This window comes from Typopeltis vanoorti, chromosome 9, assembly GCF_054136105.1.
Source record: "Typopeltis vanoorti isolate ZY-2024b chromosome 9, IOZ_Tvanoo_1.0, whole genome shotgun sequence".
Classification (NCBI taxonomy): domain Eukaryota; kingdom Metazoa; phylum Arthropoda; class Arachnida; order Uropygi; family Thelyphonidae; genus Typopeltis; species Typopeltis vanoorti.
This window is the reverse complement of record NC_143557.1, coordinates 74,627,916-74,645,716: the sequence shown is the minus strand read 5'-3', so window position 1 is coordinate 74,645,716 and position 17,801 is coordinate 74,627,916. Positions and strand designations below refer to the sequence as shown.

Here is a 17,801-nt window from a genome sequence, read left to right as displayed (position 1 = left end):
CGTTAGCAGAGCTAATCTCAGGTGGTATGGTCACTTAAATAGAATGGGAGAGGAAAGATTAGCAAAACAAGTGTTCTCTGCCAGGTTGGCAGGAAAACGACCCAGAGGAAGACCAAGATATAGGTGGATTGATACGGTACAAAGTGCCTTAGACGATAGAAATATAAGATCTGATAATGTTGGAATCTTGACGAGTAACAGACTGATTTGGAGGAAAATTGTAGATAGGAAGTTAGTAATGATGTAATTTTTTCATGTAGTACTGTCATATCCTGTACATCCCTTGAGGGTACATGGCAGGAATTTGATGATGATGATGATGATGAGTTGCTTTTATTAGATCCTCTTCCTGATTCTCCCGAAGTTCTTATCATTTTCTTAGTTGGGTGGCCTGAAATGCCTCTCTGCAACCCTGTTTCCATGTTCTTTAGCATGCGCAACCACGTAGCTTGTATGCAATATTACAGCAATACCGATGTTTTTTCAGCCATAATTTGCCAAGAAATTTAGAGAAAATTATTTAACGGAAGATCTGTGATTTAACAGCTGTGATCGTTGATGACAGCGCATGCGCATCCACTGAATTCTATGTAACTGGAATGCTCTCGCACACACCGCAAGAAAGAAATTGCATAACTTGGAACAGAGAAAATTTCCACAAATGAAAGTAATAAAAAACTGAGTATTGGGTTATAAGGCACACCCGGCTTTTCAGACTTATTTTCAAAGAAAAAAAAAGTGCAACTTATACGCTGGGTTCAAAGAACAAATAGGATTGAAGTGAAATGGATGTGCAATCATATTAAGCAAAAGATCCATTAAAAGAATATAATGTGGAAGGAATATCGTGAAAACAAGAGAGAAATTATGAAATATATAAAGCACAATTCAGAAAAGTTATAATATGGAGAGCCAAGTTGGAGCATGAAAACAAATTGGCTGCATTGGCTATAGGCAACGAAAAAGAATTTTATTATTATGTTGCAAGTAAAAGAAAAAAGAATAAATGTAAAACAATAACTTTACTGAATGCAGATAGAAGCAGATGCTTCTATCCCTTGTGTTAGAAGCAGATGCATTCAAATAATGAATGCTCAGTTCAAGATTTATCAACCTGGTGCATATGTAACATAGTGCACTGTGGTATCAGTCTTTGCACTGGCACAAAGGCTGGTGCAAAGACTGATAAGTCTATCAACCTATTATTATCTCTGGAGGAACTATGATATTTTATAGAAGTTGGTAAGAACTTATATACAGAAATGGGTGGACAAACAAGCCGGTCTGGTTGGCCAAGCGGTTAGCGTATCCGCTCTCCAGCCAAAAGGCTGTGGGTTCGAATCCCACCATGGGCATGGATGTTTGCGATTGTCTGTGGAAATAATAGTGGTGGTGGCAGGCAGTAGATGGCGTTGGTGTAGTTGCGGTTATTTGTGGTTGGTGGATTGAGTGGTGAAGACAGAGTTGCAGAATAGGTGCCCTCCCTCGATGAGTCTTTGGACTCTCTGAAGGATGCTTCCACTGCCTTGCTATTAATTGAACCCATGGCCGAAACTATATCTTTCCCATGATTTAATGTCCCTAAGCGTTACTGAAAAATTCAATTGGCTTATTTTTCACATCACGATGTTTAGTTTCTAAATGTCAGAGAGTTTACAGGTTTCATGCATTTGTTTGACAACACTTCATAACACAAAACACATTGAGGTTTCTGTTTACTTTCATCTCCATACCAAGTAAACCCGAATTCCAAATATGAACTGTTATATTTCCTATTGTATTTTTTCTTTGAAGAGTATCAGATTTACTCAACGTTACAACACGTGCATCACAATTAGGGTTAGCATCACCTGTTTCATTTTCTTTTCTTTTCAAAGTCCTAGTTTTAAGCCACTTTTCCATTATTAAAAAAAGTTTCTGAAAAATATATAAATACTGGGGTTAACTAACGACACACTTTTTCCAAGTATCACTTAGCACTTCTGAAGATATACTTAGCCTTGGTTGAAAAAAGAAAACCTTCAATAATACAAATCAATAAACAACAAACAATTGATTGAAATGTGGATAACACGTTTACTTCAAACCTGACAAAACAGCAAGGGAAGGTGAAAGCAATAAAACCATATTATTGTTCACTTCACTCATCTTTTATTACTCGTCATTCTGCCACTATTTGTTGGTATTTTTTTTAACCTGGCACTAGTGAGGTGGGAAAATGTAACAAAAGTAGTAAGTTGGGATCCCACAGACCCACCCAAATAATGTAGTATATTATAGAAATTCATATCTTTTTAATCAATATTAGATTACGTATTGTTTAAGTGTCCTGTAATTTTACAGAATAAAAACGCAGATCCACAAAATTAACTTATGGTTAATGACTAATTCTAAATCAATTTCACTATCATCATCTCTGCTAAATGGCTCCTAGTCTGTCAAAGAGCATCTATAAAATCACTTCACTTCACATATTATTCTCAAAATACCCTCTAAATATTTACGAAAACGTATTTGTTTATAGTTGGTATGTAAAAATATAGAAGACACAGCAGTAATGATAATATTTTAGTAGAATATACATGAAAACAACTTATGTTTTGGAAGTGAATATAGTCACACTTTTGGTAAGGTGGGGTCTGGTGGACCCCAGCACACTTTACACCTCTGCACACTAAACTTGCTTGCGCGCAACAGCCTGTCGTCTATGGAATCGCGTACTGGGTTACGGGAGGGGAAGCTATACTGAGGCATGAGTCACTGCCACATGTTGTTAAAAAAATTATAGTCAATTTAAAATCTTTGGGATGTGTGACACCCCCACCTTACTAATGCCAGGTTAAGTATCCATTTTATTTCAATAATTTTTAATTACTTATTCAATTTAATTTGTTTTGTTTTGGATAATTAAAATATATTTATTTATTTATTTAATTTAAATTTGCCTGTGGACCAACTCTGGTCTGCAGATCACAGGTTGAGAAACACTGGTGTAGATGATGATGGTAGTTGTGGTTTGTCGTAGTTGGTGGATTGAGTGGTGGAGACCGAGTTGTAGAGTTGGTGCCCTCCCTCAATGAGTCCCTTGGACTCCCTGGAAGTGTCACGTAATAATAATAATATTGGGAAGGGCCTGACATATCTTAAATTGTTTACTAATGATGCAAAGATAGGTAGAGCAATCAGAGATACTATTGATATACGGCATTTACAGAGTGATTTCAATAGGCTGAAAGTGTAGGCAAACAATAACTGCTGCCAATTCAATGTCAGTAAGTGGAAGAATATGCATTTTAGTGTGATGAGATATCCAATGGCATATTATATTGGTGGGATTATGACGGGAATAACTGATGAAACTAGAGATCTTGGAATTATGGTGGACAGGAATCTCAAGTTCAAGAGCCACAGCAAAAATTGCAAATACAACTCAGTGGATATTATTATTATGTGACACCTCAAGGGAGTCCAAAGACTCATCAAAGAAGGTTGTCCACTCTACAACTCTGTTTCCACCAACTACAATGAACTGCAACTACACCAACGCCATCTACCACCCACCACCATTAGTATTTTTACAGACAATTACAATCATCCATGCCCATGGCAGGATTCAAACATGCAGCCTTTTGGCTGGAGAGCAGATATGCTAACCACTTGGCCAACCAGGCTGGCTATCCTTATCATATCCGTACATGTCAACATCGTAATGTTGACATGTAAGGATATGCATAAGGATATCCTTGCATATCCTTTTGCAAGGATGTGGCTCTTCATAAGGCCTTGATACGACTGAAGCTGGACTACTTCGTGCAGATTTTGTCTGCCAGGTTCCAAAGGGATAAGCTGTGAAAAGGCTGCAAAGAAGAGTTACAAATATGATACTGGGATTATAGAATCTTGATTATTAGGATTAGATTGAGAGTATGTGTACTGTAGATACTGGCAGAGAGGAGATGAGAGATGGTGATAGAGATCTATAAACTTCTGAGGGAAAACTTACAATACTGGTTGATAAAATTCCTTATTATATTGAAGGTGGGAAGAGGACAAGATAGCCAAAACAAAGCTATTAAACCTAAAATTTACTCAGTGGAAAGGGGGGGGGGGGCAAGCTTCTTAAAAGTTATAGCTTAGGAGTCACAGCAAACCTGAAATTCAACCTGACATACTGCAAAAAATAGCACTCACAAATCTGTGCCATGCAGAAGGATTTGGAATGTATGTTCTCAAGCAGATGCTGTTTAAATCATTCCATAAAATAGTTCAGGAGGTTAAGTAAGAAAAAGGTGACAATCCATGGAGAAACCTAAAACTTATTCTGACAGGTGAAAGAACCAAATGGATGACAAACTTAAAGCTATGAAGAATATTTGAGAGAAAGTCTTAATGAAATAATTCTAATGTTTCACATCTAGAGGAATATTGTGAAGATAAACACAATATCAAGGCTGATTAAGCAATCAGGGCAAAACAAAGCTCCAAGATTTTTCATTTGAAGTTTAAGCTGTTCTTAATGAAGGACAAGGCTGAGAGCAAATTAGAAAGATATTTGGCAATTTTATAATAAGCTGAACAAATGCATTTGACAACAGGTCATTACAAAAGCATATGTTAGATTAAACAACCTCATAAATATTGTTGGGATCAATTAGCTGGATAACTGGGAAGAAACCAGCATGCAGCTTTTCAAGGAAAAGGAATGCAGCAAACCAACAGGGCTTTTGAGCTAATGTCCAATTCTCACCATCCCATGGTGCACTCCTATTAGTAGGCATCTGCTGGATATGAATAAAATGAGGCTGGACTGGCAATTTGGAATTCAGGTAATCAAATCAAACTGTATTCTTACTAGCATAAACCAAAATAAAATGATGGTACAACATGAAGGAATTTCATGCAGACTAGGGAGTCATCTAGTTAAACAAATTCCCCCAAGCAGAGTTTCAGATTGGCACCATGAACATAAGAATCATGAATGGAAAAGAAACGAACCAGTAGCAGAACTAGATAAATACAAAATCTAAGCACAAAATAAGTACAAAAGCCTGCATGAAGGAATTTCATGCAGGCTAGGGAGTCACCTAGTTAAACAAGTACCCCCAAGCAGTTTCAGATTGGCACTATCAACATAAGAATCATGAATGGAAAAGAAATGAACCAGCAGCAGAACTAGATAAGTACACAATCGACATAACAGGTGTTACCAAAATAAAGAAGACAAAAACAGGTGAGATTTTTCTCAGCAACAAACACAAGATGTCATAATCTGATCAAGGAAATGGAGTAGCGATATTATTAAATTTTGAATATAATTAACATGAATGACAAGCAATAACACGCGGGTCGATGGGGAACTGAACAATGAGACTTACTTGTGCCTATGGTCACAGATGGTGGGAACATTAGGCACATTTAAGAAAAGTGGATGAATACTTAGAGGCATTAGAAGATAGGTGACACACCCACCCACACAAAAGCAGAGGAAAGTTAGTTCGTGTTATTTACCAGAAAAATTTCTGTTTTGGAAAAATTTGTAGAAAATAATAACGATAAGCATGTCTCACTATGTTATTGCTGATAGCCATACCTTCACGACAGTTCGGGACACAAGAGTATAAACAAGATTTGAAATAAAAAAAGTGATTACTATTTAGTTTTGAGCAGAATAAAACTGAATGCCATATAAAAAAGGAAAAAGTGTATAAGTTTTAAAAAGAATCAAAGGTGAGTATCTTTCAGGGGTTAACTGTAGACTGAAATATACACACACACACACACACACACACACACACACACACACACACACACAAAAGAAGTCAAAATGAAAGGCAGACCATTGAAAAAACATTAATTCGGTCAGACAGGCATGTGGTGGTGGAAGGGAGGAGGTCTACAAGGATAGAAAGATCAGAACTCCATGGTGCACTCAGGAAGTTAAAGAGGCAGCAAAAGAAAAGAAAACATATACAAAGTTCCCAAAGTAAATCAGAACGTGTTCTGAAAGAATACAGAGCAAAATGTAAGAAAGTGAAACAGTGTATAAAACTAGCTAAACAAAAGTCATTGAAAAAGCTTAGAAATGGAAGAAAGAGTATTGTAAAATAAATGAGAGATAATAAAGATGGCATGGAAACTGAAGATAAAGATATTCCAGGTGTCTGAAAGAATTACTTGGAAAGACTTAAATGAAACAAGCAACGATAGCATGGTAGTAGAAAACGTTTAAAAGAATTCAATCAGGAATACATATCAATAATTGAGGCAGAAAAGCCATCAAAAATCTGAAACCGGGAAAGATAGCTCAAGTAGATATTTGACCAGAAATGCTGGCTAAATATGGAGATATATAAAAGTTTTACAGTAGCTATGCTGAATAATTCTGAAAACCTGGAAACAGGGTCAAATTCCAATGATTTCAGTAGAGCTCTCATAGTATCCTTTTGGGCAGTGCTTCCCAAATTTTCCATACCCCGTGTACTCCTTTTAAAATTTTAGTAACACTGGCACACACTCTCTCCCCCTTCCCAGGCAATGGAAATTTGGGAGAAGTTATATTTTGTTGAAATCTGAATAATTATAAAAGTATTTATTTCTTAACATTTGTGTTATAATAAATTACAAACATGAAGCAGTTTTAATTATTAAATACATTTTTAGTTATTTAAAATAAAGAGCCAAGAGGCTTCAATTTGGCAACATAAAAATTATTTAAATTAAGGGGATATTAAATCCCACATTATTTCAAATTATTTCAAAGCCGAATAAGAAACTCAAAGATAGAAATCTAATCTAAGAGTTTCATGCCGAATATAGAAACTATATAAAGTTTGGCGAGTCCAAGCGTAAGCCAACACCTGGTAGAGCAATGCCAGGGCAACTCATCACAAAGGTGGAGCAAGCTCCGATCACTGTTCTTAGTATTTACCCATAATGTAAAACAACAGCTCCTAGGAGATGTATTACTGTTCTACATCATGAGAGAAGGTCACTACCTAGACTGGTTTTGACATTTTTTGAGGTCTCATCAGTGAGTAGGTAAACCTGAATAATACTAAGATGGAAGTGAACAGAACTTACATATACTCTGCTATACGAATTTAATATCCCCTTATTTAAATTAAGGGGATATTAAATCCCACATTATTTCAAAGCTAAATAAGTAGTCTGTTTACAACCATCTTAGTATTATTCAGGTCTACCTACTCACTGATGAGACCACAAAAAAGGTCAAAACCAGTCTAGGTAGTGACTTTCTCTCATAATGTAGAACAGTAATACATCTCCTAGGAGCTGTTGTTTTACATTATGGGTACAGATCATAGAAAATACTAAGAACAGTGATCGGATCTTAATCCACCTTTGCAACAAGTTGCCCTGGCATTGCTCTACCAGGTGTTGACTTACGCTTAGACTCACAGAACTTTATTACATAGTTTCTATATTCGGCATGAAACTCTTAGATTAGATTTCTATCTTTGAGCTTCTTATTTGGCTTTGAAATAATGTGGGATTTAATATCCCCTTAATTTAAATAACATTTTTAGTTATGTGAATCCAATATACATATAAAAAATTAAATTTAAATTTTCAGTAATAAAACAAAACAAGCTAAACAAAAGTCATGGAAAAACTTTTACATAGCCTCTAAAACATTCTGAAGACCATCGAAAAAGCTTAGAAATGGAAGAAAGAGTATTGTAAAATAAATGAGAGATAATAAAGATGGCATGATACTTTTATAATTATTCATAAGAACGGTGATATGAAGGCATGCAAGAACTATAGAACTATTAGTTTAATATCTCATGCAAGCAAATTTTTATTGAAGATCATGCTAAATAGGATTGAGGAAAGGTTGAGGCAGAGATGCCCGAGGATCAAGCAGGTTTTAGGAAAGGTAAGGGCACCAGAGATAAGATCCTTTGCCTTAGACAGATCACAGAAAAATATAAAGAATTCAGACTCCCTTTGGTAATGTGTTTCTTAGACTACTCTAAAGCTTTTGACGTGTTGAGCATGTGAAAATGTGGGACATAATGAAAAGAATGGGTTTTGCTCAACACACCATCATGTTGATAGCCAACTTGTATAAGGAACAAGAAGCCACAGTAAGAACAGGTGTTGGATTGACTGACTGGCTTCAAGTTGGAAAAGGAGTTAGGCAAGGATATTTACTTTCTCCTCACTTGTTTAGTATATATGCGGAGGACATCAAGCATGAAGCATTGGATGAGCTCAAGACAGGAATTAGGATAGGAGGTAGATTGATCAGTAATCTGAGGTATGTTGATGACCTTTGTAATGACATGGAAGAACTAGGTTTCTTGACAAAGTTAACAAGACCAGTAATAACAGAGGACTTCAACTCAATCCTAGCAAGACAAAGATTATGGATCTCAGAGGAAATACAAACGGGAAGCTCTTGAGAAACAAGTGTACCTTAATGGAGAAAGAATTGAGCAAGTCAGCAAGTTTCAGTACATGGGATTCATTATGAATGTGAAGAATTGCTGTTCAGAAGGTCACAAGATCAGGAATGGCTAAAACAACAGTCAGAGACTTGTCTAAAATCTGGAAGGATGGATCGATCTCCATGGAAACAAAGTTGAGGATTTTGGATGCAGTTGATTTTCCAACAGCAACTTATGGATGCGAGACTTGGAACCTAAAGAAGTCAGATAAGAAACGGATATCTACTTTTAAGATGTGGTGTTACAGAAGGCTGTTGAGGATATCATATATTAAAAGATGTACAAATGAATGGGTGTTAGAAAAGATCAGTAGAACTTTAAGGCTCTTTAAGGATATTGACAGAAGAAAGTTAAAATATTTTGGACACAGAGAGGATGGAAGGGGTACTTCTCAGAACAGTAATAGAAGGTAAAGTTCCTGAAAAAGGAAGAAGGGGGCAGACCATCATGAGATGGATGGATGGTGTGTGTGGAGTGACTGATCTTCAGAGAGTTAAGGCCTCCAGAAAAGCAAACAACAGCTACATGGCAAGGCCTGGTGTGGCATATCACTGCTAATCAAATGGAATTTAATGGACCATGAATTCTAGATTATGCAGTGCAGTACCTGTAAAACGTTGTCTCCAAATTTAAGCATTTCAGGTTAGATATCATTTACTCCAGTTGTCTTTCCACATGCAAGGACTTTGATGACGTTTTTCTCATTCCGGTATGGGATACGTACTCCTGACACTTCTTGTTTCATTTAGTAATCTTTCCAAGTAATTACCCCAGTTCAGAATATCTGTCTCTTCAGTTTTCATGTTGCCTTTATCATATCTAATCCCTTTTTTTTTTATTTCCTCCATTTCTGATCTTTTCTCATAGATTTCAAAACATTTTGCTACTTCATGACAAAGGAAATACAAATTTCCTTTGTATTTTCTTCTATATTCTTGCCAAAGTTTATCTTTAATTTATCTTCTATATTCTTACCAAAAGTACCCCTTTGACTAAAGTAGGATATGTCACAGTAGCACAGAACTTGATAGACATCAAATCTTTAGTAGAAGGTAAAAGCTAATAGGATTAGGGTTTGAGAGTGGTACTAAGCCAAAATTTGAGAACTTTTGCAAGCTGTTTAAAGGTGCCTTTTACATATGGAATGGGAACTAAAAATTTTATCATGATGAGAATGTGGAGAGAACTAGGCAACAATTCATTTACTGTCTGACCACAGATACAAGAACCCTGGGTGACAGCAGGGATGCACAAGTAGTGTCCGGCGCCTGTGTGCAAAACTTTAGTTGGCACCCCTATCCTCCCCGCAATAAAAAAATCACTTTAAAAAAATGTCTTTTTTAAGTATTTCCTCCTCTTCGGCGCCTTTACTATCCTGGAGCCTGTGTGTGTCACACACATTGCACATATGGCCGGAGCACCCCTGGCTGGCAGATTGCCAAGAAGAGTCAATTCATGTTGAAGGAGAGAAAGGAATAAGGCAACGTACGAATTCGTCATCAACACACGAAATCACGTGCTTTATATGTAAAATGTACCCGGGGCAGAGCTGACTACTAGCGGGTGCGTCCCCAGGTGGTGGATAGGGGAACAGCCTTCAGATATGGAGGCTAGCTGTGATATAAGCAGAGCAATCTGGCGAATAAGCAGCCATGGACCAACAGCGACTGAGCTATCAGGGCGTGGGGGAGCAGAAGTGGCAACTCTGTTTCACTTAAAACCTTACAAAGCCCAATGACAACTCGGTGACATGGCGAGTAGTGCCGCCATTAAATAAGCACCTGCTGGGGTCACTGCCCCTGACATTGGGAAGCAGCATTGTCAGTACTGACACAAGGTTGAAGCCAAATGATGACGGAAAAGCTTGTGATCAGAGATTTGCAGATGGCAATATGATTATATTGTGTACGTCTGTAATACTGCAGAGCAGAAAGCAAACGGAGAAACTACTGCTCTACCTTATCTCCAGAACAACCACCATGGCAAGCAAACCCTTACAATTGGCCCCAAGTTCCCGGCGTCCCTTAAATGGGACAGGGGTGCGAAGAATCTCCGGGCTCAAAATGGTGTCCACTTTTAAAATTGCAACTTGGAATGTCAGAACTCTGTATGAAGCTGGCAAATTAAGAAATGCCACAAGAGAAATGAAGAGGCTGGGCATCCGGATTTTGGGAATTTGCGAGACAAGATGGCCAGGATCTGGAAAGTGTCAACAAGATGATACGACAATGTATTACTCTGGGAATGATGAGAACAAACATCGACATGGTGTAGCTGTAATAGTAGATGAAGAAATCAATAAATCAGTAATAAATTGGATTCCATTTTCTGAAAGGATAATGCTGTTACAACTTAAGGGAAACCCGATTAACATAAATATCATCCAAGCTTATGCACCCACAGCTGACAAAAGTGAAGAAGATGTTGAAGAGTTTTATGAACACCTAAAAGAGATTAAAAACCTAACAAAGAAACATGATATAAACATAGTGATGGGCAACTTCAATGCAAAAGTGGGAAGAAGGGTGATGGAGAAATTGTTGGCAGACATGGCTTAGGCACCAGAAACGACAGAGGAGATCGCCTAGTCCAGTTCTGTCAGGAAGAAGATCTAACAGTAGCAAATACCTGGTTTAAACTTCCACCTAGAAGACTGTACACTTGGAAATTGCCTCAAGATGACCAACATAACATTGTCAGAAATCAAATTGATTATATACTGATAAATAAAAGATTCCACAGTAGTATAAAGAGTGCAAAGACTTATCCTGGAGCAGATATCTCATCAGACCACAATCCCATAGTTGCAGAAGTATCTTAGATTAAAATCAGCTAAAAAATCACAAAAGAAGAAAAAGAAAATTGATGTAGAAAAACTGAAAGACCCGAACATAAATAAAAGTGCCAAGACACAGCTTAACCTGCGATTACAGCAGATTGACATAGAAGAAAATAAAAGTGTGGAATCTCTTTGGAATAGCTTAAAGAATGCCATCGTAACAACAAGTATCGAAGAAGTAGGTTATGTGAATAATATAAAACAACAGGAATGGATGACAGATGAGATTCTTTCTCTTATTGATACAAGAAGAATGTACAAAAACAAAGACCTTGCCAGGTATACAGAAACACATAACATCATCAAGAAAAAAATAAAAGAAGCCAAGGAAAATTGGATGAAAAATTTATGTACTGAAATTGAACTGCTTCAGAAGAAACATGATAATTTCAATCTGTATAAGAAAATCAACAAAATTTCTGGAAAACTGAGGAAAAAGCAAATAGTGTCTCTAAGAGACGAAAATGGAAAAATAGTTCTAGAAAAGAATAAAGCACAGATTTGGATAAAATATCTAACAGAACTTTTCAATGATACAAGACAGAAGCCTATAAATATAAAAGATAACATTCAAGGACCAGCAATCATGAAATGTGAAATAGAGAATGCTATACGAACAAGTAAAACAGGAAAAGCCAGTGGACCAGATGGTGTGCAAACAGAATTTTTAAAATTAATAGAACCAGATAACATCAAACTTCTTGAAAAACTATTTAATAAAATATATGAAAGTGATGAATTTCCATCAGATTGGCTCAAATCTACATTTATCACTGTCCCAAAGAAACCCAAAGCAAATTCCTGTGGTGACTTCTGACTTATTAGTCTAATGAGCCAAACATTAAAAATAGTTTTGAAAGTAATTCAGAATCGTATTTATAGAAAAAGTGAAGAAACTCTAAGTGAAACACAATTCGGCTTTCAGAATGGTTTTGGTACTAGAGAGGCCCTTTTCTGTACCCAAATATTGATACAAAAATGCATAGAAAAACAGAAATCTGTCTTTATGTGTTTCATAGATTTTGAAAAAGCATTCGACAAAGTCAGACACACTAACTTAATAGAAGTCCTTCAACAAATAAGGCTAGACGAACAAGACATAAGACTAATAACAAATCTGTATTGGAATCAGTCAGCTACCGTTCAATTAGAAAACATTACCACCAGTGATATTAACATCAAAAGAGGAGTGAGACAAGGATGTGTGCTCTCACCACTCCTGTTCAACATATATGCAGAGGTAATCTTTAAAAAAGCATTGGAAGAATGTTCAGAGGGAATCGCAATAAATGGAAAGATTGTTAACAACCTTCGATATGCAGATGACACCGTGCTAATTGCAGATAATATTATGGATCTCCAAAAACTCATTGACAGAGTATACATAGAAAGCCAAAGAATGGGAATAAATATAAACATCAACAAGACAAAATACATGATCATCAGCAAACATCCAGCCTCATCAATGAAACTGACACTCAATGGGAAAAATATTGATCAAGTGTCAAGATATAAATATCTTGGTTGCTGGCTTAATGAACGGTGGGATCCAGAAATAGATATAAAAACAAGGATTGAAGTTGCACGGCAGTCCTTCATGAAAATGAGAACACTATTCTGCAATAAAGACCTAAACATGGAAGTCAGATGCCGAATGCTGAAATGTTACGTGTGGTCTATTCTGCTCTATGGAGTTGAAACATGGACATTGAAGGCGACAACCATCAAGAAAATCGAAGCCTTTGAGATGTGGCTATACAGAAGAATGCTAAAGATATCATGGACAGAAAAAATTACCAATGAAGAGGTCCTAAAATCCATTGGCAAAGCTAAACATCTTGTACAAATAATCAAGAAACGAAAAACATCATATCTTGGCCACATCATGAGAAACAGCAAATACCAACTTCTACAAACTATTTTGATAGGAAGAATTGGTGGCAAAGGAACTAGAGGAAGAAAAAGAATATCATGGTTTGACAACATTAAGACGTGGACAGGAAAGAGCAGTGCACAACTGCTCAGATTAGCACAAGAGCGCAGTTTGTTTGCCAAGATGGTCGCTGACCTTCGATAGAAGATAGCACAATAAGAAGATATGTAAAATTTTCCAATTGTTATACAAGCAAAATAGTTACCACTTTAAAACTAGAATTTTCATAAAAGAAAAGCTAATTTTCCAACATATAATAATAAACACTCATCCCATGAAACGCATTGATTATCCTATTATCAGAATGGATTTGCCTTCTTCTGACATTTGCAGAAGTGTTGAGGGGTCTCACATCTGTGGTTGGACAGTAGTTATTTTAGGATTGTAACCATGATAGAGACTGTGAAAAGGTGCATGGTAGCCACGGAGTGGGAATGATGGACCAGGAAGGAGAGAGGGTTGTGGACTTTGCAGTAGCGTTTGATCTGGCAATTGTGAACTCGTTTTTCTACAAGAGGGAAGAACATTTGATAACATTTAGGAGTGGTAACAACAGTTCACAAATTGACTACATTTTGACTAGAAGAAAACATCTTAAGGTTGTGACAAATTGTAAAGAGTAATTCCAACAGATCAAGTGGCACAGCAACATCTGATGTGCGCAGACTTTAAAATAAGATCGAAGATAAGAACCTCTGGAAGCCATGGGATGAAGACAATTAAGTGTTTTTGCTTAAAAGAAGAGAGTGTGAGGAATCGTTTTAGGGAGAGGGTGTTAGAGAGGAATTTGGATGGACTGGAAAGTGTACAAGATTGGTGGAAACATAATTCAAAAGTAATCATGGGCTGTGCAATCGAGGTGCCTGGTGAAAAATCTGGAAAGATTAGAGAGCAGAAGGAGGGTTGGTGGTGGAATAATAATGTACAAGTGGCAGTGACAGCTAAGAGGAAGGCAAAGCAGAAGTGGGATGAGTCAAGAGTGGAAGAGGACAGAGAGGTGTACAAAGAGAGAAAGCAAGAAGCCAAGAGAGTTGTGGCACAGGCGAAGGCCATGGCATATCAAGATCTGTATGATCAATTAGAAACAAAGGAAGGACAAAGAAAAATTTACCAACTAGCGAAATGTAGAAATAAAGCAGCTAAGGACATCTTACATGTGAGGCAGATCAAAGACGCTGAAGGAAGAGTATTATGGAGGGATGTGGACATAAGAAACAAATGGAGAATATACTTTGAGGGACTTTTGAATGAGAAAAATGCAAGGACTCACAGAGAAGATGGGCCTTCTGAGGGTATGGTGCAGAACATCAGTAGAGTGGAAGTGACGGAGGCCATGAAGAGGATGAGGAATGGAAAATCGGTGGGCCCCGACAGGATTCCAGTGGAGGCATGGAAGGCACTGGGGGAAGAGGGAATTGACCTGCTGTGGAACCAATTTGTGAAAGTTTGCCAACAGGAAAATATACCCAAGGAATGGAGGGAGAGTACTCTTGTCCTCATCTACAAGGGTAAAGGGGATGCACAAAACTGTAAAAATTACAGAGGAATAAAGTTGATGTCCCACACAATGAAAATCCTAGAAAGGGTTCTTGATGGAAGATTGAAGAAGGAGGTGGAGATTGCAAAGGAACAATTTGGCTTCATGTCTGGTAGATCAACAACAGATGCTATCTTTGGGTTACGGCAGATGATGGAAAAGTTTCGAGAGAAACAACGGGAGCTACATCTGGCATTTATTGATCTGGAGAAAGCATACGATAGAGTGCCAAGGCAAGAAGTCTGGAGGTGTCTGAGGGAGAAGAAGGTTCCGGAGAAATATGTCAGGTTGGTGCAGGAGATGTACAGAAATGTGCAGACAAGTGTTCAGACCTGTCTGAACACCTGTCTTCACATTTTTCAAGAAAGTTTTCAAGTAATAGTTGGCTTGCATCAAGGTTCAGCATTAAGTCCGTTTCTGTTTAACATTGTGATGGAGGTGGTGACGGAGGAGGTGAGAGAAGATGCACCTTGGACAATGTTGTATGCAGATGACATCTTGCTGTGTGCAGATTCAAGAGAAGAAGCGGGAACTAAACTGGAAAGATGGAGAAAAGTACTGGAAGAGAGAGGTATGAGACTGAGCAGAAGTAAGACATAGTATATGTGTTGCACAGTGGGCGGCGGCCAGGAGACAGATCTGGAGCGGGAAGGAAATGTCATCAAGAAGGTGAGGGACTTTACATACTTAGGTTCAACAGTGGAAGAAGATGGAGGAGCTGAGAAGGAAGTGGGATGCAGGATACAAGTGTGTTGGAGGAACTGGAGAGAGATGGCTGGAGTGTTATGCGAAAAATGGGTGCCGAACAATCTGAAAGGCAAAATCTATAGGACAGTAGTGAGGCCAGCTATGACGTATGCTATAGAAACTGTGGCCCTGAGAAAAAATAACATCAGCAGGATGGAAGTAGCAGAGATGAGAATGCTTAGGTGGATGTGCGGTGTGACCAAAATAGATCGTCTGAGAAATGACTATGTGAGGGGAACAGTGAAAGTTACGAACTTAGGAGCGAAGATACAGGAGGCAAGGTTGAGATGATTTGGTCATGTGATGAGGAGGAAAGACGAATATGTGGGAAGAAGGGTCATGCAGATGGATGTGCAAGGAAGGAGGAAGCGTGGACAGCCAAAGAAGAGATGGAGGGAGCTGGTAGAAAAGGACTTGAGGATGAAGAACTTGGATGTGGTGACAGCCCAAGACAGGAGAATGTGGAGAAGACTCATCATCAATAGTGACCCCACTTAAGTGGAAGAAGCTGCAAAAGAAGAAAAGAACCATGGAAAAGAAGGTCTGCTCAACAGCTGAAATTGCTCTTTAAAGAAACTCTTTTGGAGAGTTTCTTGTGGAGAGCAAATTTTCTAACTGTCAACAGAGATTCAATTATTTTATATTTTTGGGAAGAATGATGGGCATAAGATGGCTGTTTATTAATATCTAGAGAAAGGTGATTTGCAATACATTGAATAACATTTTGAGGATCTCAATAGTGCTAGTTATAAACCAGTATCCATATAACTGCATCTAAAAGAGTTACCAGCTGTTATAGTATGTAGTTATAATCTGTTGGATCCAAATTTTCCATTGTTCTTTCTTACACATTGATGTTTTGTGAGGGGGAAAAAAAAAAAATAGAAAAACTGTATATGCTGACATACAAGGTGAATAAAAGGATAAAACGATCCCAAATTCTCTTTTCAAAATATTTATTTTGTGCTATGCTTGCCATATAAGATGACCACAAATTTTACATGTAGTGGTCAAAGCTTCTCGCACATTACTTTTACTTTAATATAATGTAAATAATAGCAATCACCAAAGGTATTTTTTACTGTAATTTATGAGTGATCAGTAAAACTGTTTGTTACATTTCATATATTGTAATTCATGTGGTCACCAATACACTTTAATCAAGATTTAAATGAAAAAAAAAAAAAAAAACTACATGCTTGTCCTACTGAATACAGTAAATACAAATATTCAAATATTTATATACTGGTATATGAACATGCCAAAACACATTACACTGATACATGGTACATTACTGCAGGAACTAAATGATGATTTCCATCATCAAATTCAAAGATTCAAATTTTATACCAAAAGTATAAAATGAATCCTGGTTTCAGCTTTTTTTTTTTTTTTTAAACTTCAAATATCATCTTATAATACAAATATATATGGTATCTGTTAAATTAAATAAATGATTTTATCGTTTAACACTAGTTATGTGTTCTTCTAAACACAGCAATTATGATAATGAGAAGCAAGCCATTATAAAGTAGATAGTAGCACAAAAGAAATTAATAAGATGAACACAAATTAAATGATATCAATTTTAAAAATAAGCTTTGCCTTAAATACTGAAATTAATCATATATCAGCAAAATCCTGGAGAAATGCTTACATTCAATGCATCGACATCCCATTCTAAGGCACCTTGCATAAGCTTCTATTGATGATTCACTTTTCACTTGATCCCCTGTCAAATAGCTACCAAAAAGAAAATATCAAATCATATTCGAATTTTAACATAATCCGAGCTTTTACTATTGTGATAAACCTAATTACTATTATAAATTCTTGACTATAAGAATGCTTTTAAAAGAAACAACAACTATCAGGTCATCCCAAAAGTAATGTAGTTTTTACAATTAAGTTTTGAAAGGATATAAAAGATAAATCGCTTGCACATTATTGTGTAATCAATAACACTCTTCAAACGTTGTGAAAGCTTCATAGTGCCATTTCTATAAAATTCAGGAGGTTTGGAGGCAAAGAAGTTGCATAGGCTCAATTTCAGTGCCTCTAATGTATCATGTTGTTTTTCATTAATGAAATGTTGCAAACTTTGAAATAAGTGGTAATCAGAAGGTGCAAGGTCAAGAGAATATGGAGGGTGTGGAAACTTTTCCCAGCCGAGTTCCTCAATCTTGGTACAGATGATTCTTGCAGTGAGGGCGTGCGTTATCATGGTGAAAAACAACACCTTTTTGATTGACCAGAGAATACCTCTTTTCT

General features: G+C 37.0%; 1 protein-coding gene across 1 annotated transcript in view; it reads right to left on the bottom strand.

Moving 5' to 3' along the window:
* sl (small wing phospholipase C gamma 1) overlaps positions 1 to 17,801 on the bottom strand; it is a 546,737-nt gene that overhangs the window by 410,103 nt on the left and 118,833 nt on the right. Inside the window, exon 9 of the mRNA XM_090398565.1 lies at positions 17,188 to 17,273. Coding sequence (XP_090254691.1) covers positions 17,188 to 17,273 — 86 coding nt within the window. The remainder of the gene's footprint in view (positions 1 to 17,187; positions 17,274 to 17,801) is intronic.